General features: G+C 68.0%; 3 protein-coding genes across 4 annotated transcripts; 2 read left to right on the top strand and 1 right to left on the bottom strand.

Annotated features, from left to right (window-relative positions):
* Positions 1 to 473: 473 nt before the first annotated feature.
* LOC142027458 (cytochrome P450 2F3-like) lies at positions 474 to 3,045 on the top strand. The gene is made up of 9 exons (XM_075021684.1): positions 474 to 677; positions 775 to 937; positions 1,042 to 1,191; positions 1,275 to 1,435; positions 1,521 to 1,697; positions 1,803 to 1,944; positions 2,017 to 2,204; positions 2,594 to 2,735; positions 2,823 to 3,045. The coding sequence occupies exons 1-9, from the start codon at positions 507 to 509 to the stop codon at positions 3,002 to 3,004; spliced, it is 1,476 nt and encodes a 491-aa protein (XP_074877785.1). The 5' UTR covers positions 474 to 506; the 3' UTR covers positions 3,005 to 3,045.
* Positions 3,046 to 3,182: 137 nt separating this feature from the next.
* Positions 3,183 to 7,874, bottom strand: LOC142026920 (cytochrome P450 2H2-like). Its single transcript, XM_075020397.1, has 8 exons — positions 5,830 to 7,874; positions 5,423 to 5,732; positions 5,176 to 5,336; positions 4,835 to 5,011; positions 4,468 to 4,609; positions 4,192 to 4,379; positions 3,567 to 3,708; positions 3,183 to 3,475 (listed from the first exon to the last, which is right to left on the bottom strand). The coding sequence occupies exons 1-8, from the start codon at positions 6,004 to 6,006 to the stop codon at positions 3,294 to 3,296; spliced, it is 1,479 nt and encodes a 492-aa protein (XP_074876498.1). The 5' UTR covers positions 6,007 to 7,874; the 3' UTR covers positions 3,183 to 3,293.
* A 2,543-nt stretch (positions 7,875 to 10,417) lies between these two features.
* Positions 10,418 to 23,017, top strand: AXL (AXL receptor tyrosine kinase). 2 transcript variants are annotated; one of them, XM_075019614.1, is made up of 20 exons: positions 10,418 to 10,633; positions 11,718 to 11,916; positions 12,890 to 12,990; positions 13,068 to 13,250; positions 14,096 to 14,176; positions 14,247 to 14,362; positions 14,919 to 15,114; positions 15,464 to 15,603; positions 15,987 to 16,122; positions 16,611 to 16,640; positions 17,068 to 17,194; positions 17,276 to 17,358; positions 18,137 to 18,232; positions 18,337 to 18,414; positions 18,507 to 18,599; positions 19,331 to 19,452; positions 20,029 to 20,138; positions 20,741 to 20,900; positions 21,474 to 21,610; positions 22,019 to 23,017. In XM_075019614.1, exons 1-20 carry the CDS (start codon positions 10,561 to 10,563, stop codon positions 22,347 to 22,349), a joined length of 2,592 nt encoding a protein of 863 aa, XP_074875715.1. In that variant the 5' UTR covers positions 10,418 to 10,560; the 3' UTR covers positions 22,350 to 23,017. The 2 variants fall into 2 exon arrangements, with proteins under 2 accessions (XP_074875715.1, XP_074875714.1); XM_075019613.1 differs by having other exon boundaries at positions 17,065 to 17,194; positions 22,019 to 23,015.
* The last annotated feature ends 29 nt before the right edge of the window (positions 23,018 to 23,046 follow it).

Below are 23,046 nucleotides of genomic sequence, written 5' to 3'. Positions count from 1 at the left end.
AGGGTGGGGTGTACCTGCCCCAAATGCCCCTCCCCAGGGTGCTGTTGGGGTGCAGGGGTGGGTTTGGGGGTGCCCCCCCCATCCCCAAGCTTATAGCCCCTCAGCTTTTTGTCCGCCCCCCCCCGCCATGTGCCACGTCCTCTGTCACCCTTGGGGTCCTGGGGGGGGGGGTGTGGGGTGTGCTCCCCTCTGCCCCTTCCTGGGCTGCTCTCAAGTCAGGGGGACACCCGGTTTTGGGGACCCGGTTCCCAGACCAGCCCCACCATGGCCAAGGGAGGGGTGTCCAGGGTTGGGGCTGCGGGGTGGCACGCATGGGTTTATCATTAACCACTGCAAACAGCTGCAGGGGAATGGCACCAGGGCTACTGTCCGTCTGTCCATCCCTCCTGGGGTGTCTGGGGGTGCAGTGCCCCCCGGGGACACCAGCACTAACAGTTCCTCCGGGGTCGGTTAATCGGGGAGGTTGGGCGGTGGGGGGGTGGACTCTATAAATCAAGGTGAGGAGGATGGAGGCGAGCGGGGTGCTGAGCATCGCCCTGGCGCTGGGTGTTGGGGGGCTGCTGCTTCTTTGGGGCCGGCGGCGGGGAGGCAACCTCCCCCCCGGACCGACCCCCCTACCCTTCCTGGGGAACGTGCTGCAAGTGGAGGTGACCCAGCTCATCGCTTCCCTCCGCAAGGTGAGTCCCGTGGAGGGGGGAACTCAAATTTGGGGGGGGTCCCAAGGCTGGGATGGCTCCCCCCGCCTCCCCCCAAATCTTATCCTTCTCCCCACAGCTCGGTGAGACCTACGGTGAGATTTTCACCTTCCACCTGGGCTCCCGGCCCTGCGTCGTCCTCTCCGGGTACCGGCTGTTGAAGGAAGCTCTGATCGACCACGCCGAGGAGTTCAGCGGCCGCGGTGATTTCGCAGCCGTCCAACAGTGGAGCCGCGGCAACGGTGAGACACCCCTCCCACCACCACGATGTCGCCACGGGGTTTTTCGGGGAGCCGTCGGCGGTGTTTGACCCCCTTTTGTCGGTGGGGGGTGTCCCCAATTCCAGGTATCGTCTACGGGAACGGGGAACGCTGGCGGCAGTTGCGGCGCTTCGCCATCGTCACCTTGAAGAGCTTCGGAATGGGCAAGCGTGGTGCTGAGGAGCGAGTCCGTGAGGAAGCCCAGCATCTGATCCAACAGCTCTATCAGACCCACGGTACGGCCCCCCGGAGACCCCCCCAGGGCTTTTTCCACCTCCCCTGCCCTAATGCTGTGCTTCCCACCCCCACACAATTTTAGGGCAGCCCTTCGACCCCACTTTCCTGCTGAGCTGTGCCGGCTCCAACATCATCTGCTGGCTGGTTTTCGGGGAACGCTTTGAGTACGGGGACGAGCGGTTCCTCACCCTCATGGGGCTCATCAATGCCAACTGGAAGCTGATGAGCTCAACTTGGGGGCAGGTGGGAATTTCCACTCCCCCCCGCCACCGCTGCCTTCCCTGGCTCATGTTCCCCCCACCCGTTTCACCGTCTCTTCCTCCTGCAGCTGCTCTTCATCTTCCCCAAAATCATGCGGTTTGTGCCGGGGCCGCACCGGCAGATCTACGCCAACTACCTGCGGCTGGCCGAATTCGTGGGGGAGCGGGTGCGGAGGCACCGGCAGACGTTGGACCCCCAAAATCCCCGGGATTTCATTGACTGCTTCCTTCTGAAGATGCAGCAGGTACCTGCCTCATCCCCAGCGTGCCAAACTTCCCCGCGGGGTGCCAAAACTGGCATCAGCGCTGGCATGTAACCGGGGGGGACCCTTCTCCTCCTCCCTCGGCAGGAGAAGGGGAACCCCGACACCCACTTCACCGAGGACACGCTCTCCAAGACCACCGTCAACCTTTTCTTTGCGGGGACCGAGACTGTCAGCTCCACCCTCAGATATGGGCTCCGGATCCTGCTCCGGTACCCCGAGGTGGAAGGTACCGGGGGAACGGCGAGAGGGTGGCGGGGAGGGGGGTGACACGGCGCTGACCCCCCCTCCCCATCCCCAGCCCGGCTCCACGAGGAGATCGACCGGGTGATCGGCCGCCACCGCAGCCCCTGCATGGAGGACCGGAGCCGCATGCCCTACGTCGACGCCGTCATCCACGAGATCCAGCGTTTTGCTGACATCGTGCCCATGGGGGTGCCCCACACCACCACACGGGACGTCCAGCTCCGGGGCTACACCATCCCCAAGGTAGCGCAGCAGGCAGCCAGGCGATGGCCACGGGGTGTTGCAGCATCCCTGGGGTGCTGCATTGGGGCCCCAAACATCCCTGGGGTACAGCAGCATCCCTGGGGTGCCACATCAGGTACAGCAGCATCCCTGGGGTACCGCAGCATCCCTTGGGTACCACATCGGGTACAGCAGCATCCCTGGGGTACCCCATCAGGCACGCAGCATCCCTGGTGTGCTGCATCAGGTACTGCAGCATCCCTGGGGTACCACAGCGTCCCTAGGTACTACATTGGGGCCCCCAGCATCCCTGGGGTACCATGTCAGGGCCCCCCATGTCCCCGGAGCGCTGCAGGAGCCCTCTCCCCACCTGCTGTGGTCCCCCTGACCCCCTCTCCCTCTGCACCCAGGGCATGAACGTCATCCCGCTGCTCTGCACGTCCCAGTTTGACCCCAGCCAGTTTGCCAACCCCGAGGCCTTTGACCCCGGGCACTTTTTGGACGAGAACGGACGCTTCAAACGTAACGATGCCTTCATGGCCTTCTCTGCAGGTGAGGAGGAGGACCGGGGTGGGGGTGCGAGGCCACAGACCACCCCCAGCCTACTGGTAAGAGACGCTGATGGCCATTGCCTTGTAGGGAAACGCATGTGCTTCGGCGAAGGCCTGGCCGTGATGGAGCTCTTCATCTTCCTCACCAGTATCCTCCAGCATTTCCAGCTGAAGGCGGAGGAGGACCGGGCCACCATTGACATCACCCCCGAATCCAGCGGGTTGGGGAACATCCCCCGACTCTATCGCCTCTCCCTCATTCCCCGTTGAAACCCCCCCGCCAAGTAAAGCCACCTCGCTTTCCCCCACGCATCCCACATCTTTGCTTCCACAGGCTTGGGGGGGGGGGACCCTGCTCCTGTTTGGGGTCACCGAGACTCCCCCTCCCAACCTGGGTCACTGGTCTCGTGTCCAGGGGGGCTCCGAGGGGGACACAGAGCCACAGCCATGGGTTGCAGAGGGAAAATGCTGTTTATGGGGGGGACAAACACACTGAGGGAGGAGGGAGGTCTCCATCCTGGGGTGTGATGTGGCACCTCGGGGTTGCGGGGGGGGCACATCAGTAGGGGCAGAAGCAAAGCTCCAAGGGCCCCGGGATGTTCATTATGCCGCTGACTTCGGGACGCAGGTCGAGGTGGGGGCGGCCAGGGGGGTGCCGGAGCTGGAAGCGCTGCAGGATGGCGGTGAGGAAGAGGAAGAGCTGTGCCCGTGCCAGGCTCTCCCCCAGGCACACACGCTTCCCTGTGGTGAAAAGAGAGGGGGGGGGGTCACCTGGGGGTGTCCCCCCCGGCTCCCCAATGCAGGGTGGGGGGGGTCTTTATGTGCCACCCACCTGCTGAGAAGGGCAAGAAGGCTTCACTTTTCTTGAACCCCCCCTTTTCATCCAAAAAGTGATGGGGGTCGAAGGCTTCAGGGTTCTTGAAGTGGCGGGGGTCCTGCAGGGCTGAGCTCAGGATGGGGTAGATGGTGCAACCCTGGGAGGGGGACGCTGCGGGTGACCCCCCCCAGCCTCCAACTGTGGCTTGTGGGGGGGCCGTAGTCAATGCTTAACCACACCACGCCATCAGTAATCAAAAATCAGGGCTGTGCAAACACTAATCAATGATTAACGAGCAATTGATAAGCGAGGGCGAAGCAGGTTGCACAATTAATAGTCAATTATTAAGCATGCGGCACCATTGATAAGCACTGATGCAGCTTGTGGGTCAGTTGATCAATGATGAAGCACATTGGACGATCAGTCAATGATTAACATGTGGACATGCAATCAATGAGCAGTAATGAAGCGCATCATGCAATTAATAGCCAATAATGCAGAACATCGTGCAGTTAAGAGTGATTTCTAATGGATGGCGTTGCTGAAGGGTCGTGCGACTGATGATCAATGATCAAGCAATGCAATCCGTGATTAATTGGGAGCGATTAGTGAGGAATCAGCCTCGCCTAACGAGCGGCACCTTGGGGATGGTGAAGCCACCGAGCTGCGTATCCCGCTTCGCCCTCCGGATGAAGCCGAGGGGGACGAGGTCGAGGAACCGCAACGACTCGTGAAGGACGGCTTCGGTGTAGGGCATCGCCCCCCGGTCCTGCAGGCTGGGGCTCCGCTCCCTCCCTATCACCTGCTCAATCTCCTGCTGCACCTTCCCTGAGGAAGGCATTTGAGGAGGGGAGGTCGGTGGTGGTGGGGGGGGGGTCTGTTCCCCCCCCCGAGCACCCATGGCTGTGCCCCCCACCTGCCACCTCGGGGTGCTCCAGCAGCAGCATCAGGCAGTAGCGGAGGGTGATGCTGGTGCTCTCCGTCCCGGCCACGAACATGTCAAACACGGTCACATACATGTTGTCCCGACTGAAAACCGTCCCGGGGTTCCCCTTCTCCTGGATTTTTTTGGGGGGACGGGATGGGACAGGAAAGAGAAGGGAGTTACACCCCTGCCTGCTCCAGCCAGCAGAGGAAAGTGTCCCCAAAATCCCAGGGTGGCCATGAAATCCCAGGTTCCTGTCTCCCCCCAACCCCATGTTGTTTCCCCCCCCCGGGATGGCATCCCACGTTCTGATGTTGTGTGTGTGTGTGTGTGTGTCCCCAGGGTGATGCTCAGCCACCTGCTCCACCCTGCAGAGGAAAGCATCCACGAAATCCCGGGGTGCTGCCGAATCCAGGGTGGCCTCGTGCTCCGCCACTTTCCTGGCCAAAAATTTCTCCATGATGGAATTGTTCCGGAAGTAGGTTTGGTGGGGGCCGGGCAGGTGATTCATCAAGCTGGGCAGGATGGTGTAGAGCTGCCAGGAAAAAGCCAGGTGGCGTGGATGCCGGCAAGGTGCCATTGATTCCGGCAAGGCAGCACGATGCCGGCAAGGCGGTACGGTGCCGGTGAGTTGGCACGGTGTTGGCAAGGCCAGGGCCAGAGGGCCCCCCGCCCCCCTCCCCTGCCAAAACGTCTCACCTGCCCGGCAATGGAGCTCTCCAAGCGGAAATTTTCGGCAAGGCACCGGAGGATGCGGCGGTACTCTTCGTCACCATAGCCGAAGCGCTCGCCGAAGAGGATGCGGCAGATGGTGTTGCCCACGGCCGCGCTCAGCAGCGTGGCAGGGTTGAAGGGCTGCCCTGTGGCGGTGGGGATGGTGACGATGGCGGGGCCGGACCCCCCCTCTCCAGCTCCACCACGATCCCCCCGCGACCCCGCTGCCCACCTTTGGTCTGCGCCAGCTCCTGCAGCAGCAGCCCCGTCTCCTCCTGCACCCACTCCTCCACGCTCCTCGTGCCCATGCCAAAATCCCGCAGTGTGGTGAGGGTGAAGCGCCGGGTCTGCACCCACATCTCCCCGTTGCTCATGAAGAGGCCGAGATCCTCGTGTTTTTCCGTCAACGGGAACCGACCCCGGTCGGTGAATTCATCCCCACGGTTCAGCAAAACCTCCCGCACCACCTCGTAGCCGAAGACCACCACCACCCGCTCCGAGCCGAAGTGTAGGGTGAAGACGGGGCCGTACTTCTTGCTCAGCTGTGGCACAAAGCGACAACCCCCCGCCCCGGCGTGGGCCACGGCACCCCGGGGGTCTCGGCATCGGCGCCCCGGGGGTTTTGGCCCCCCCACTCACCTTGCGGAAGGTCTCGCAGGTGTTGGCAGCCTTGACCTGCAGCAGGTTCCCGATGACCGGCAACGCCAGCGGCCCCGGCGGATAATTTTGGCTCCGCCGTTCCTTTTTCCACCCGGCCACGAGGGCCACGACCACCAGGACGAGGAGGATGGTGGTGACGGTGCCCACCGGCTCCATGGCTGCTGGTGCCTGGTTCGGCAGCGAGGAGCAAAGTCTGCCGGCGCTGGCAAGGTCTCGGCAGCGCAGCTGGGGCTACCGGACAGTCAATGATTGACTACCGGGATCTGCTTGCCGTGTGCGTCAGGGACCTAGAGCCGGACCAGGGGGAGGGTGGGAGGAGCAAAGGGGACCCTGCCCTCCCCACACCGCGGTGGGTGCCAGCAGCCACCGGCACCCTGAGCACCCTCAGCTGTCCCTTCGTCTGTCGCAACCCCCGTCCCCTCGTCACAAAGCCCGTCCCTTTGCTGGCAAACCATGTCCCCTTGCCAGGCACGCGGTGTCCTTGGCAGCCGCCGGCGAGGTGCCGGTAGTTTCTCCTGGCTTCGGGTACAGGTTTTGCCCAGCCGGAGCACCGGGGGTCCTGCAGGCTTTGGACCCACCGGCCACAGCCGGGGGAGGACCCCGAGCCCTTGGGGGGACAGGTCTGACCCCTCCGTCCCAAAGCTGAGATGGGGAGAGGAGAGCAGAGCCAAGGAGGAGGAGGAGGACGAAGGCCTGGCAGACCATGAGCTGTTGGCAACCCCTCTGCACAGCCTCAACGCCGGATCCGTCCCTTTGGGGCTTAGGCTCGGCTCAGGGCTTTGCACGGCTTTGCACGCTCGGCTTGGGGCATTGCATGGCTTTGTACCCTGACGGGATACGGGGGACAGATGCGGTGCCTGTCGCCCCCACACCCCACGTCCCCCCAGGGTGGCACACCGTGTGCCCCCGAGATGATGCTTGGGGTCCTGGACCCCCCCGTGCCACCCATGGGGCACTAGAAAAGGGGCACAGGGTGCCACAGGGGTGCACACACACCCCCATACCCACCCCAGGGGCCGCAGGGTCGGGCAGAGCCTGGACGGGACAGGAGCAGCACCGGGGAGGGGACACAGGGACAGGGATCGCTGCCCCCCCCCCAGCACCTACCTCCCCTAACACCCCCCGGGGAACAGCTCGGTGCTGCCCAGCCAGCTCAGGGCACGGCACAGCGCAGCGCAGCATGGCGTGGTGCAGCGTGGCACGGCACGGCGTATCACGGTGCGGTATGGCATGGCGTGGCGCAGCGTGGCATATCATGGTGCAGCATGGTATGGCATGGCACAGTATGGCATGGCGTGGTGCAGCGTGGCACAGCACGGCGTATCACGGTGCAGTATGGCATGGCACGGCACAGTATGGCATGGCGTAGGGCAGCATGGCACGGCACAGCACTGCACAGCATCGCACGGCACGGCGCATCAGGGTGCAGCGCGACGCGGTGCGGCGCGGCACAGCGGTCTGTCCCGGTCGTGCCGGATGGCTGCAGGGCCGCATGGCCCCTCTCGGCCTCGCCGCAGCTGGGCTGGCGCGCACCAGCGGCCTGATGTCAGCCCGCGCCGCGCCAAGGCTGCCGTCACCGCTCCCTGCGCCGCACCCGGCCGTAACCGCTGCCGGATGGGTGCCTGGGGAACCCCACGGCCCTCGTGGCACCCCACGGCACCCCACGGCACCCGCCGCTGCAGATCCTCGGTGGGGCAGGAGGGTGGGTGCGGGGGGGGTGCAGGTCTGGGGTCCAGGCGGGAGTCGCTCGTGCACCCCAAACTCCCGGCGCACCCGTCCTCGTCCTCGTCCCCGGTGGCTGCGGTGACGGTGGCGGGGGGAGGATGGCTGCCCCCGGATCTGGCCCCGCTGGCCCGGAGCCCGCGGCGTCACCGGGAGCACAGCCAGTTCCCAGCGGCGGGGACGGTGGGGGGGGGGGACGACAGTGACGTAACACTCAGCGGCAGGGTGGAGGGGGACACCCTGGGGGGCTCTGGGACGCCCCCCCAGCCCTGGGGGGACTCTGACTCAGCCCGTGGGCCAGCCCTGTCCCTGTCCCTGTCCCCACCCGGGGTCCCCACCCTGTATCCCCAGTCCTGTCCCCACCCCGTGTCCCCATCCCATGTCCCAATCCTGGGTCCCCACCCCACGTGCCCACCCTGTACCCCCCAGCCCTGTCCCTATCCTGGGTCCCCATCACTGTCCCCATCCTGTGTCCCCTGTCCCCATGCCGTGTCCCCATCCCGTGTCCTGTGTCCCATATCCCAACCCCAGGTCCCCCCACTGCACCCCCAGCCCTTTTTCCCCCCCCCGTGTCCCCACCACTGTCCCCATCCCCAGCTGTGTGTCCCCAGCACCATCCCTGTCCCAGCCCCGTGTCCCCCACTGGGGGGGTGCAGACTGGGTGCTGGGGGGAACTGGGCGGTGGGGAGGGGGTCCAAAGTGGGTGTTGGGGGGAACTTGGTGCTGAGGGTGGGTGCTGCCTGGCCACGGGTTGCAGCTGGGGGGCCCCTGGATCTGCACCCCAGCATGGGGAGGGGGGGCCACGATGCCACCAGCCCAAAGCAGCAACTCGGGGGCGGCAGGAAATTCCTCCGGCGCAGGAACGCGCCGACGCTGGCGCAAGCCCCGGTGCCGCGGTCTCGCACGAGGCCGGTGGCGTCGCACGAGGCCGGTGGCGTCGCACGGGGCCTGTCGGTGTCGCATGGGGAGCGCTGGCATGGCGCGGGGCGTGCAAGGCTTGCACGAAGTGTATTAGTGTCGCACGGGGCACGCTGGCCTTGCACGGGGTGTGCAAGCCTTGCACAGGACACACTAGTCTCGCACGGGGGATGTTGGTGTTGCACGGCGTGCATGGGCATCGCACGGGGCACGCGAGCCTTGCACGGGGCACGTTGCTGTTGCACGTGGGCATCATTGGGGTGTCGGGGGGGAGCGTTCGGGGGGACCCCCCTGCCTGTGCAGAGGGCTGAGCCTGTGCGAACTCCCCACACCCAAAACGAGGGTCCCTACAGCCCTGGGGCCCCCCCCCGGGGGACCCCGCTCGCCCCCCTCCTTGAGGGGGGGGTCCCTTATTGATGAGGGTGGGTAAGGGGTCCCCCCAGGGTGCTGGGTCCCCTCGAGGCGGGGGGGCAGGGGTAAAAATAACTGGGCTGAAAGTCCCAGCAGGCGGGCTGGATCCGGCCTGGGGCGGGGGGGCCGCTGGTCCCTCCGGCCCGTTCCCCTTTCGGTATGAGACACGGAGGAAGAAGGGGCCCGAAGTCGGGGTCCCCCCACACCCCAGTTCCTCTCCCACCCCTTTGCAAAGGGCTGGACACCCCTGGCCGTGGGGGGGGGGGGAGTCGCACCCCGGGGGGGGGGGCTGCCAGGGCCGGGCTGGGGACCCCCAGTGTTGCCTGAGCCACCCCTGGTGCCTCCCATGTCCAGTTTGGGGTTTCCCACTGGTCCCAGTTTGGGGTGCCCGTGGTTCAGCCCACCCTGGTTGGGTCCCCGGGTCCTGGTTCAGCCCCTCTAGACCCAGTTTGGGGTCCCCCAGTCCCAGTCCAGCCCTCCCAGTCCCTGTTTGGGGTCCCCTGGTCCCGGTTCAACCACCCCCCAGTCCCAGTTCAGCCCCCCTGGTCCCTGTTTGGGGTCCCCCAGCCCCAGTTCAGCCCCTCCCAATCCTTTTTTGGTGTTCCCTGGTCCCAGTTTGGGGTTCTCTGGTCCCGGTTCAGCCCCCCCCCCCCACCCCGTCCCAGCTTAGCCCCCCAGACACAGTTTGGGGTCCCCTGGTCCCAGTTCAGCCCCCACCAGTCCCAGTGCAGTCCTCCAAGTCCCCGTTTGGTGTCCCCCGGTCCTGGTTTGGGGTCTCCTGGACCCAGTTCAGCCCCCCAGTCCCAGTTTGGGGTCCTCCCCAGGCCCAGTTCAGCCCTCCCAGTCTTGTTTTAGGGTCCCCTGGTCCCAGTTCAGCCCCCTCCAGTCTCGGTTTGGGGTCCCCTGGTCCCAGCTCAGCCCCCCTCAGTCCCACTTCAGCCCCCCCAGCCCTAGTTTGGGGTGTCCCAGCCCCAGTTCCATCCCCCCAGTCCCTGTTTGGTGTCCCCGGTCCCCGTTTGGGGTGCCCCAGTCCCAGTTTAGCCCCCTCCAGTCCCAGTTCAGCCCCTCCCCCAGTCCTGCTTTGGGGTCCCCTGGTCCCAGTTCAGCCCCCCCGGTCTCAGTTTGGGGTCCCCTAGTCCCAGTTCAGCTCCCCCCCCAGTCCCTGTTTGGGGTCCACCAGTCCCACTTTAGCCCCCTCCCGTCCCAGTTCAGCCCCCCCCCCCCCAATCCCCCCCCCCAGTCCCAGTTCGATGTCCCCGCAGTCCATCCCTCCCCGTTTCAGCGCCCACCACTCACAGTCCAGCCCCCCCCCCCCCGCCCGCCATCCCCGTTTGCTCTCCCCCCTCCACCCCTCCCCATTCGGGGTCCCCCCACTCCCACCCCACCCCCCTCTTCCTCTCCTTCCCCCCCCCCCCCCCCCTTCCCATCCCGATCCCGGTTTCGGGCTCCCCCCCGGTCCCGCCCCCCCCCCCCCCCGCCATCCCCCTCGGGCGCGGTCGGTGCGTCCCGGCAAAAACTTTCCTCCTCCTCCTCCTCCTCCTCCGCCATCCCCGTCCTTCCTCCTCCTCCTCCTCCTCCCCCTTAACCCCTGCCCGTCCCGGCACCGCGGGGCGCAGCCGGCGGCTCCGTTCCCCTCCCGGTGGGTGCCGGTGGGTGCCGATGGGGGGGGTCACCCCGGCGGTGCTGGCTCTGCTGGTGGCCGCCGCCCTGGGGTCGGGACCGGCCCCTCCCGGTGAGTGGTGAAGTGGGGGGGGGGGGGGGTGTCCCGGTAAAGGGTATTGGGGGGGGGGAGAAGGACTTTGGGAGGGGGGGCACCCGCTTTCCGATGGGACACTTTGCCGGCGGGGCGGGGGGGGGGCAGGAGGAGGGTCCTTTCGGGGGGATCACTTTGCGGGGGGATCACTTTGCGCGGGGGGGGGGTGGGTGTCCCCGGTCGTGCCTCAGTTTCCCCCGGGGCTGCTCCATCTCCCCCGCTAGCCCCATAGCGGGGCCCGGCCCCCCCGCCCCCAGCAGAGGAGGAGGGGGGGGGCCATGCTGTCGTGTCCCCCCCCCCCCCCACCCCAGCCCGGGGCCACCGCCCGTCCCCGCCGTCCCGGCCAGACATCTGGGGCTGGTTATGGCCGGGGGGGGCGGTGGGTGTGCGATGACCACGGCCGGGCCCCCCCCCCCGGAACCCCCCGGCCCCGTGGAGGCGGGGGGGGGGCAGATGCCAGGGATGCCTGAAGGCTCCCGGGGGAGTGTGGGGGGGGGGGGCACCGCGGTGGGGCCGTGACCCCCCATTTCCCTTCCCACGCCCCGCCGTGCCCCCCCCCCTGCCCCGGGGACCCAGGTGTCCGGGATGGGGTGTCCGTGTCCCCGTCCCCCCCCAACGTCCTGTTGGGGGGCACGATGCTCCCCCGCCAGGAACTTGGGGGGTGCTCAGGGGGCTGGGGGGGGTCCTGGGGGGCAGTGAGGGTCCCAGAGAGTGGTGGGGGTCCCGTGGGGGGGGGTACTGGGGGGCGGGGGGGGTCCCAGAGAGCAGTTGGGGTTCTGGGGGGGTGGGAGGTCCTAGAGGGCAGTGGGAGTCTGTGGGGGGGTTCCTGGGGGGCAGTGAGGGTCCCAGAGAGTGGTGGGGGTCCCATGGGGGGGGTACTGGGGGGTGGGGGGGGTCCCAGAGAGCAGTTGGGGTTCTGGGGGGTGGGAGGTCCTAGAGGGCAGTGGGAGTCTGGAGGGGGGGGGTCCTGGTGGGGGTCCCAGAGGGCAGTGGGGGTCCCGGCGGGTGGTAGGGGTCCCAGGGGACCCCCGCTGAGGCCCCCCCATGTCCCATCCCCCCCCAGCCCTGTCCTTCCTGGAAAACCCCTCCAACGTCACCTCCTCACTGGGGAAGACGGTACGGCTGCGGTGCCGGGTGCGGGGGACCGGCGAGCCCCCCGAAATGGGCTGGCAGCGGGACGGGCACCCGCTGGAGCTGGCCGACAGCGACCAGGCCCAGGTGCCGCTCAGCGAGGACGTCTGGCTGGCCACCAGCCAGCTCAGGTGGGCCACACCGCGCCGGCGGCACAGCCGGCACCGTAATTCACCGTACCGTGTTGCCCCGTGCCGTGTTGCCCCACGCCGTGCCGCGTTGCGCCGTGTCGTGCTGCGTTCACGCCACGCCGCCGTGTTGCCCTGCGCCGCGTTGCCCGGTGCCGCGCCGTGTTGCGTCGTGACGCACCGTGTCGTCCCATGACGTGTTGTGCCGTGCCATGCCGTTGCTCGGTGCTGTGGCACGCCATGCCGTACCGTGCCATGTTGCCCTAGGCCCCGTTGTCCCGTGCCATGTCGCCCCGTGCCATACCATGCCATGCCGTGTCGCCCCGTGCCGTACCGTGTCGCACCATGCCGTGCCGTGTTGCCCCGTGTCATGTCGCGCCATACCGTGCCGTGTTGCCCTGTGCCAGACCGTGCCGTGTTGGCCCTTGCCGTACCACGTCACACCACGCCGTCCGGTGTTGCCCTCTGCCATGTCGCTCTGTATGGTGCCGTGTTGTCCCGTGCCGTACCGTATTGCCCGGTGCCAGATCATGCTGCGTTGCCCTAGGCCCTGTTGTCCCGCACCATGTCGCACCGCGCCGTATCGCCCAGTGCCATGCCACACCATGCCATGTTGCCCCACGCCGTACCATGCCACACCGTGCCGTGCCATTTTGCCCCATGCCACGTCACACCGTACAGTGCCGTGTTGCCCCGTGCCAGACCATTCCGTGTTGCCCCTTGCCATGCCATGTCGCACCATGCCGTGCCATGTCGCGCCGTGCCGTGTTACCCCGTGCCAGACCATTCCGTGTTGCCCCTTGCCGTGTCGCACCGTGCCGTGTTGCCCCTTGCCATGCCATGTCGCACCATGCCGTGCCGTGTTACCCCGTGCCAGATCATTCTGTGTCGCCCCTTGCCGTGCCGTGTCGCACCGTACGGTGCCGCGTCGCCCTGTGCGGTGCCGCGCGGTGCCCGACGGTGCCGTGTCCCGCAGCATCCCGGCCGTGCAACTTTCGGACGCTGGGCGCTACCGGTGCTGGGCACGCGCCGGCGGGGAGCAGCTCCTGTCCACCGAGGCTCACCTGGAGTTGGCGGGTGAGTGGTAGCACCCACGGGGGGGGGCACCCATGGGGGTCCCCGGCACCCCCTTAACCGTCACCCTCCCTCCCCAGGGCTGCCCTTCTTCTTGGAGGAGCCGCAGGACCTGGAGGTGGGGGTCGACACCCCCTTTAACCTCAGCTGCGGCGCCCGGGGCCCCCCCGAACCCGTGCAGCTGCTCTGGCTGCGGGATGGGGCCCCCCTCAATTCTCTGCTGGACCCCCTGGCCAGGGCCCCCTCCACGCTGCTGGTCCCCGGTGAGAGGGGCTGGGGGGCAATGGGAGGGGGCTGGGGTCAACAGGGAGGTTGGGGGGCAACAGAGGGTTGGGGGAACAATGGGGATATTGGGGGGCAAAGGGGGGCTGGGGGTAATGGGGACATTGGGGGGCAATGAGGGGCTGGGGGCAACAGGGGGGCTGGGGGCAATGGGGAGGTTGGGGGGCAATGGGCAACTGGGAGACAATGGGGATATTGGGGGGCAATGGGGTCCAGGTGTTGCTGGGGGCACTGGGGGGGGGCTGGGTGACAATGGGGAGGTTGGGGGGCTGGGAGGCATTGGGGGGGGGGCAGGATGCAGCTGGGTTTGGGGGTGACAGAGGCCAAAGCCTGGGCGTTGGGGGGTTCGGGGGGGGTCAGTCATTCCCGCCCAGCCATGCCAGCGGGGGGGGGGCGGCTGCCCTGTCCCGGGTGACTCAGCCTGGGGGGGGCAGCGGGTGGCCGGAGGTGACGACACCGTGAGTCACCCCAAGGGACCCAGGCGTCCTGGCAGCCCCCCAGACCCCCCCCACTCACCCCCCCCGCCTGTGGCTGAGGGCAGGGGCTGGGGAGGGGGGGGGCTGCACCCTATCAAGGCCACGGGTCCCATCCTGCTCCCCTGCATGTGCCCCCCCCATGCCCCCCTCCTAATGCATCTGCACCCCCCCACCTTGTGCCCCCCATCCCTCTTGCCCCCCGCCTTGTGCACCTGCACCCCCTCATTCCACCATCCTTCATGCCCCCCCCATCCCTCCTGCACCCCCTCATGCCCCCCACGGCCATGCTGGGGAGGGGCCCCCCCCCAAGACTCCCTCCCCCCTTTTTTCCATGCCCCCCCCCCCCCCAGGTCTGAACCGCAGCAGCTCCTTCTCCTGCGAAGCCCACAACGCCCGCGGTGTCACCACCTCCCGCACCGCCACCGTCACCGGTGAGTGGGGGGGCACAATTGGGGGGGGGGCAAGGGGGGGGTCCCACTTACCCCCTCCCGCCCTTCCCAGTGGTCCCCCAGCGCCCCCGAAAACTGGGACTGGTGAGGAGGGGGCCACACTGGCTGGAGGTGACCTGGGAACCGGGGGCCAGCGGGGAGACCCCCCTGCGCCTCTGCACTGTTCAGGTATGGGGGGGGAACACCGGGGGGGGGCACAGGGGACGTGGGAGGTGTGGGGAGCATGGGGGACACTGGGGACGGGGGATGGGGCATGTGGGGCATGGATGGTACAGGGGGGGCATGGGGGGGTACTGGGAACATGGGGGGCATGGGGGGGTATTTACCCCAGGGGGTGCTTGGGGGGACATCCATGGCTGGGGACATCCCCATTGGGGTGTCACCGGGGTCAGGGGTGTCCCCAGTGGGGACATCTTTGGGGTCGGGGTGTCCCCAAGATTGGGGTGTCCATGGGACCAGGGGTGTCCCCAGTGGGGACATCCTTGGGGTCAGGGTGTCCCTGGGGTCAGGGTGTCCCCAAGATTGGGGTGTCCCTGGGGTTAGGGGTGTCCCCAAGGTGTGGGTGTCCATGGGGCCAGGGGTGTCCCCAGTGGGGACATCTTTGGGGTTGGGGTGTCCCCAAGATCGGGGTGTCCCTGGGGTCAGGGGTGTCCCCCGAAGTCAGGGTGCCCATGGGACCAGGCTTGGAGGGTTGGGGGGGGTCCCCGGTGACGTGTCCCCACAGGCGGTGGCTGAGGACGAGGACCTGAGCAGCGTCCCCCCGGGGGGGCTCTACAACCGGGTGGTACCCGTGCCCCCCTTCACCCACCGCATCGAGGGGCTCCAGCCCTTCGCCGCTTACCGGGCGCGGGTCTCCTGCCGCAGCACCCACGGACCCTCGCCCTGGACCCACTGGGTGCCCATGGCCACGCTGGAGGGTGGTGAGTCGGGGGGGGGGTCCCCATGGGGCTGGATGTGGGGGTCCCATTGGGAAACAGGGGGCTAGGGGTGGGGGGAATGGATGTGGGGGTCCCCATGGGGTTGGGGGACTGAATGTAGGGGTGCCATTGGGGAACAGGGGGCTGAGGGGGGGGGATGGATGTGGGCATCCTCATGGGGTTGGGGGGCCCCCACTGGATGTGGGGGTGCCATTCGAGAATGGGGTCTGGGGGGGGGGGGTCGATGCGGGGGTCCCCATGGGACTGGGGTGTTGGGATCCCCATGGGGAGAGGGGGCCAGGCACCCAGATGCCTGGGACCCCCAGCTGACACCCCCCTCCCCACCCCCCAGTGCCGGGGGCCCCCCCTGAGAACGTGACGGCGGAGCGGGACGGCAGCTGGGCACGGGTGCGGTGGGCGGCCCCGCGGGGGCACCTCAACGGGGTGCTGCGGGGGTACCGGCTTGCCTACCGCAGCGCCCATGCCCCTGAGGTATGGCCCACCCCCCCGCGCCCCATTACTCCCCTCTGCAACCCGCTGCACCCCATTGCACCCCATTGCTCCCTTCTGCAACCTGATGCACCCCGTTGCACCCCTCTGCACCCCGTTGCACCGCATTGGTCCCCCTGCACCCCATTGCATCCCATTGCTCCCCTCTGCCACCTGCTGCAGCCCCCTGCACCCCATTTCTCCCTTCTGCACCCCATTGCACCCTTCTGCACCCCCCCTGCACCCCTCTGCACCCCATTGCTCCATTCTGCACCCCATTGTACCGCATTGCTCCCCTCTGCAACCTGCTGCACCCCCCTGCACCCCATTGCTCACCCCATTGTCACCCGATTGCCCCCCCCCGGTGTCGTGTCCCCCCCCGGCAGGTGGTGGTGGACGTGGGGCTGGCGCAGGAGAAGACGCTGGAGCTGGCGCCGGCCGTGCAGAACCTGTCGGTGCGCGTGTCCCCCTACACAGGGGCGGGGGACGGACCCTGGAGCCCCCCCGTCCTGCTGCTCACCCGTGAGTGATGGCACCCCCACGTCCCCGTCCCTGTCCCCCCCGTGTCCCCATCCCCAGCACCCATATGTCCCCAGCACCCGTATGTCCCCGTCCCTGTCACTCCCGTGTCCTTCTCCCCATTGCCCCCACATCCCTGTCCCCATCGCCCCCACATCCCTGTCCTCATCACCCCCACATTCCCATCCCCGTCACCCCTGTGTCCGTCTCCCTATCTCCCCCACGTCCTCGTCCCCATCACCCCCAAATTCCCAGCACCCCCACAACCCCGTCCCCGTCACCCCCACGTCCTTGTCCCCATCACCCCCAAATCCCCAGCACCCCCACAACCCCGTCCCCGTCACCCCCACGTCCTTGTCCCTGTCACCCCCATGTCTTTGGCCCCATCACACCCACCCCCTTTTGTCCCCATCCCCCCCATTATCTTCCCCCCCCAACATCCCCTTGTCCCCTTGACGTCCCCATGTCCCCACTGTCCTCTGTCCCCACAGCTGGAGAGACACCGTTGGAGACGCAGCCGGGTGAGGAGCCTGCGGGGATGGGATGGGGATGAGGGTGAGGATGAGGATGGGGGTGGGACAGGGATGACGATGGAGATAAAGATGGGGATGGGATGAAGGTGCAGGTGGGGATGAGAATGGGATGGGATGAGGATGGGGATGAGGGTGGGATGGGACGAGGGTGAGGATGAGGGTGGAGATGGGGATGAGGATGGGGATGGGATGAAGATGGGGGTGGAGATGAGGATGAAGATAAGGATGAGGATGGGATGAGGATGAGGATGCAGATGGGACGGGCATGAGGATGGAGATGAGGATGAAGATGAGGATGGAGATGAGCATGGAGATGAGGATGGGGATGGGACGAGGATGAGGATGGGACAGCCGGGGTGGGGGCCAGGTGTCGGTGGCCATGTCCCCCCCCTTGACACACCGCCATCCCCAGCAGTGCTCCCGGCACCGGGGCTGGCCCGGGGCTGGTGGCTGGTGGTGCTGGCCCTCGCCGTGCTGGCCAGCCTGGCCCTGGCCCTGGGCATCTTGGCGGCACGGCGCCGGCGGAAGGAGACGCGGTTCGGGTGAGCGGGACCCCCCCCCGGCACGGGACATCCCCCCGACCCCACCGACCGTGCTGCAGCCACCTGTGTGTCCCCCCCCAGGGAAGCCTTCGCGCCCCGCGGGGAGCCGGCAGTGCAATACCGCGTGCGCAGCTCCTACAGCCGCCGCACCACCGAGGCCACGCGTGAGTGTCCCCGGGTCCTCACGCCCCCACGCACCGTGTCCCCCCATCCCTATGCACCACGTCCCCATGTCCCCCTGCCCCGCGTCCCCATGTCCCCCTGCATTGTCCCCGTGTCCCCACATCCCTCTGCACCATGTCCCCCTGTCCCATGTCCCCCTGTCCCCTCGCACTGTCCCCATGTCCCACCATCCCCACGCACCGTGTCCCCCCATCCCTATGCACCACGTCCCCCTGTCCCCCGGCACTGTCCCCATGTCCCCCGTCCCCCTGCAGTGTCACCATGTCCCCCTGCAGTGTGTCCCCCTGTCCCCTTGCAGCATCCTCATGTCCCCCTGCACCGTGTCCCCTCGCAGTGTCCCCCTGTCCCCCTGCACCACATCCCCCTGCACTGTCCCCATGTCCTCATCCACTGCGTCCCCCTGTCCCCTTGCAGTGTCCCCATGTCCCCCTGCACTGTGTCCCCCTGTCCCCTCGCAGTGTCCCCATGTCCCCCTGCACTGTGTCCCCCGTCCCCCTGCACTGTGTCCCCCTGTCCCCTCGCAGTGTCCCCATGTCCCCACGCTCCCTGTCTCCCCATCCCTATGCACCACATCCCCCTGCACTGTGTCCTCCCGTCCCCATGTCGTCCCCCCCGTCCCTCCGCACCCCTCCCCGGTGCCGTCCCCATCCCCGTCCCCGTGCCGGGGGGGTGCCTGCCGCGATGCCACCCGCGGTCCCCCGGGGTGCCAGCGGTGACGCCAGCGGTGACGCCAGCGGTGCCATCGCCCCGTCCCCGCAGTCAACAGCCTGGGCATCAGCGAGGAGCTGAAGGAGAAGCTGCGGGACGTCATGGTCGACCGACACCGCGTGGCCTTGGGCAAGACCCTGGGCGAGGGTGCGTGTCGCCGGGGTCCCCCTCCTGCGGGTCACCCCCATAGTGGGGTCGTCCCCCCCCACCCCATGGCACCCCCAGATTCCCCCCCACCTTGTTTCCCACAGGGGAGTTTGGGTCCGTCATGGAGGGGCAGCTCAACCAGGACAACTGCGTCCTCAAAGTGGCCGTCAAGACGATGAAGAGTAAGCGCAGCCCCCCCCCCCGCTTCTCCTGGGTCTCCTGGGACCCCCCAAGACCCTACAGGTCCCCCTCTGACCCCCGACCCCCCCCCAAGTTGCCATCTGCACCCGGGGGGAGCTGGAAGACTTCCTCAGCGAGGCCGTCTGCATGAAGGAGTTCGACCACCCCAATGTCATGAAGCTGATCGGTGAGGGGACCCCCACCCCAGGGACCCCCATGGGGATGGGGGGGCTGCCAAGACACCCCCCTCACCCCAATGGGGTTCAGGACTGGGGCTTCATTCCAGGTTCTGCACCCCCCATAGGGATCTGTACCCCCCTGTTAGGGTCAGCACGTCCCAAGGAGTCTGCACCCCAATAGGGGTCTGTACCCCATGTGAGGGTCTGCACCCCACATTGGGGTGTTCCCCCTGTATTAGGGTCTGCACCCCATTCAGGGTCTGCACCCCAGATTAGGATCTGCACCCCACATTGGGGTCTCCCCCCTGTATTAGGGTCTGCACCCCATTCGGGGTCTGCACCCCATTCAGGGTCTGCACCCCAGATTAGGGTCTGCACCCCAATAGGGATCTGCACCCCACATTGGGGTCTCCCCCTTGTATTAGGGTCTGCACCCCATTCAGGGTCTGCACCCCAGATTAGGGTCTGCACCCTATTTGGGGTCTGCAGCCCAGATTAGGGTCTGCACCCTATTTGGGGTCTGCACCCTATTCGAGTTCTGCACCCCACATTGGGGTGTCCCCCCGTATTAGGCTCTGCACCCCAGATTAGGGTCTGTGCCCCACATTGGATCTGTCCCCTGTATTAGGGTCTGCACCCCATAGGAGGGTGTGCCCCCCATTCGGGGTCTGTTATGCTTTGCGGGGGGGATGTCCCGGGGGTCCCAGACGAGCGAGCGGGGCTGACCCCCCCGGGGCAGGGGTGTGCCTGCAGAGTTGGGGTGCTGAGGGTCTCCCCGCACCCGTCGTCATCCTGCCCTTCATGAAGCACGGGGACCTGCACAGCTTCCTGCTCTACTCCCGCCTTGGGGACAGTCCTGTGGTCAGCCGGGGGGGGGCTGGGGGGCTTTTGGGGGGGGCTCAGGGACAGTGGGGACCCAGGGGATTTCTGGGGGATTTGGTGGCATTAGTGGGGCTTGGAGGGCTCAGGGAGGGTGGGGATCCAGGGGGAGTGTGGGGAACTTGGGGTTCAAGGGGGCTTGGGGAGTCTTGGGGGGGTGTCTGGTTGGGGAGGAGTCTGGGGGGCTCAGGGGGGGCTTGGAGGCATCTGGGGGGATCAGGGGGACAGGGTAAGAGGAGGCTTAGGGAGTCTGGGGGGGGTCTAGGGGGCTCAGGGAAGGCTTGGAGGGGTCTGGGGGGATTGGGGGGATTTGGGGTTCAAGGGGGCTCAGGGAGTCTGGGCAGGTCAGGGCATTCGGAGGGGTCTGGGGGGCTCGGGGGGGTCTGAGGGGCTCAGGGGGGGTCTGAGGGCCTTGGGGAGTGTGAGGGGGGGTCTTGGAGGGGGTATTTGGTGGGGCTGGGGGGGGCCTCTGGGGGTCTAAGGAGATGGGGGGGGTCTGGGGGATATGGGGTCCCTGGGGAGGGGGGGGCCCATGATTGAATGGGGTACCCCCCCCAGGCGCTGCCGCCGCGGAGGCTGGTGGGGTTCATGGCCGACATCGCGGCGGGGATGGCGTACCTGAGCCGCAGGAACTTCGTCCACCGCGACCTGGCCGCCAGGAACTGCATGTGGGGACGTGGGGGGGACATGGGGGGGCACAGGGATATGGGGGGACATGGGACAGGGAGGGCACAGGGGGCATGGGGGGATGAGGGGGGCGTGGGGGGACTTGGGGACGTGGGTCTGGGGAGAAGGATGGGGACACGGGGACGTGGGGATGGGGACGGGGATGGGATGGGAAGGGGGGTGAGGATGGGGACACGGCGTCCTGGGGGGGACGTGGGGCTGGGATGGGGACATTGGGGGACATGGGGCTGGGATCGGGACTCGGGGGGACATGGGGGGACATGGAGGTGGGCTGGGGACACAGGGACATGGGGGGATATTGGGGGACGTGGGGATGGGCTGGGGACACAGGGGGATATGGGGCTCGGACGGGACACAGGGACACGGGGGGCTATTGGGGGACGTGGGGCTGGGCTGGGGACATTGGATCATGGGGGGACATGGGGCTGGGGACGTGGGAACTGGGACCAGGACAAGCAGGGAACGGGGAGGGGGATGTGGGGACACGAGGACATGGAGATGGGGACGAGGAAGGGGACATGGGGATGGGCTGGAGATGGGGGGACAGGGTGATGGGGTGACACCCCCCCTCAACCCCCCCAAGGCTGGACGAGCGCCTGCGGGTGTGCGTGGCGGATTTTGGGCTCTCCAAGCAGATGGGGGGGGGCCAATACTACCGGCAGGGCCGGGTGGCCCCCGTCCCCGTCAAGTGGGTGGCCCTGGAGAGCCTGGCCGACCGCGTCTACACCACCAAGAGCGACGTGGTGAGACCCCCGGGACCCCCCCGTGTCCGCCCAGCACGCACCCCCCCCCGGGACAATGGGAGGGGGGAGTCTGGGGCGGGGGGAATCTAAGGGGGGGTATGGGGGGGTCTTGGGGGGATCCTGGGTGGGTCGTGGGGGGTTGATCAGGGGGATCCTGGGGGAGGTGGGGGGGGTCCTGGGGGGGGATTAAGGTGGGTTGGGGGAATCCCATGGGGGTTTGAGGGGTCCTGGGGGGATCCTGGGGAGAATCAGGGGTGTGAGTGGATCTTCGGGGGGGTATCAGGGGGTGCAGGGGGGTCCTGGGGGGGGTGTGGGAGGGTCCGGGGGGGATCAGGGGGTGCAGGGGGGTCCTGGGGGGGACAGGAGGGTCCGGGGGGGGATTAGGGGGTGCAGGGGGGTCTGGGGCGGGGCAGGGAGTGGGAGTGGGATCCCAGAGGGGTTTGAGGGGTCCTGGGGGGATCCTGGGGGGGATCAGGGGTGTGAGTGGATCTGGGGGGGGAATGAAGGGGTACAGGGGGATCCTGGGGGTGTACAGGGGTGCAGGTGGATCCTGTCATCGTCCCCCCCCCGCAGTGGTCCTTTGGGGTGACGATGTGGGAGATCGCCACGCGGGGCCAGACCCCCTACCCCGGGGTGGAGAACAGCGAGGTCTATGACTACCTGCGGCAGGGCCACCGCCTGCGGGCCCCCCCCCTCTGCCCCCCCCACCTGTGAGTGTACACACAACCCCCCCCGGGAACCCCCCAATCCCTCCCAGAGCCCCCCAGTCTGCTGCCATCCCCCCCATATCCCCAGTGTCACTCAGGGACACCACCTGTGGGCTCCCCCCCCCCGCCGTGAGTGCCCCCCAGGACCCCCCACATCCCCCATGCCCCCCCCCCAACCCCACCAAGCCCCTGGGACCCCCCAGGAGCTCCTACAGACCCCTGGGACCTCAATCACACCCAACCCCCCCCCAATCCCCTTGGGAACCCCCCAAGCCCCCCCCCCCAGCCCCTGGGACCCCTCTAAGCTCCCCAAGACCCCCCCCAAAGCCCCCTAAGTTCTTCAAGCCCCATGAGATCCTGACCCCCCCCGCCCCCCGGGCTGTTTTGGGGGGGTGCCCCCCCCCCCCCCAGGTACGAGCTGATGCGCCGGTGCTGGGCCGTGGACCCCCGGGAGCGACCAAGCTTCGAGGAGCTGGGGGGGGCCCTGGAGGCCGCCCTGCGGGGGTTGCCCCCCCCCACACCCCCCGACCCCCTCTACGTCAACATGGAGGAGGGGGGTGCCACCGGGGGGCCCCCCCCCAACCTAAGCAAGGAGGGGGGGGATCCCCCGGCCCCCCCCGCACCCCCCCTACCCGAGGGGGCTCCTGGGCGTTATGTGGTCTGCCCGGCCCCCCCCCCCGAAAGCGGGAGGCCCCCCGGGGACCCCCCAGCCCCTTGCGCTGCCTCTGAGGAGGGGGCTTGAGCGGTGCCCCCACACGCACACCTCGGACCCCCCCCCCCGCCAGCTGCCTCACTGCCAGGGCCCCCCCCCCGTGCCTCTCCGCTCGCTGGACGGACTTGGGGTGCCCCCCCCCCGAGGGACGGGACCCCCCCAAGGTACTAGGGCATCCTGGGGATCCCCCAAGGGCAACGACCCCCCCCAGGTACTAGGGCATCCCGGGGACCCCCCCACGGGCAAGGACCCCCACACACACATACTAAGGTATCCCAGGGACCCCCCCCAAAGGGCAGGGACCCCCCTGCCCCCCCCCCAGGTACGAGGCCATCCCGGGCCCCCCCTTCCCGAGGGGTGGGCCCCCCGGGTCGGCCCCCCCCAAGGTACTAGGGCATCCTGGGGACCCCCCCAAGGGCAAGGACCCCCCCCAAGGTACTAGGGCATCCCGGGGACCCCCCCAGACCCCTCACCCCAGTCTCTTGGAGCATCCTGGAGTCCCCCCCAAAGCCTGGGACACCCCCCTCCGCCCCCCCAAAGGGAAAGACAACCCCCCCCCAGCACCGAATCTCCCCCGGAACCCCTCCAAAGGCCAGAAACCCCCCCAGGACCCCCCCCCCGCCCTGCACTTTACGCGGCCTCGGGACCCCCGGGAGGGGGTGACCCGGTGGTCGCCCCCCGGGGGGGGCGGGGGGGGGGGCGATGCCGCCCCCACACACACGCCGGG

This window comes from Buteo buteo, chromosome Z (genome assembly GCF_964188355.1).
Source record: "Buteo buteo chromosome Z, bButBut1.hap1.1, whole genome shotgun sequence".
NCBI classification, from domain to species: domain Eukaryota; kingdom Metazoa; phylum Chordata; class Aves; order Accipitriformes; family Accipitridae; genus Buteo; species Buteo buteo.
Note: the sequence above shows the minus strand (reverse complement) of the source record. Positions and strands in the feature narration are given on the sequence as shown.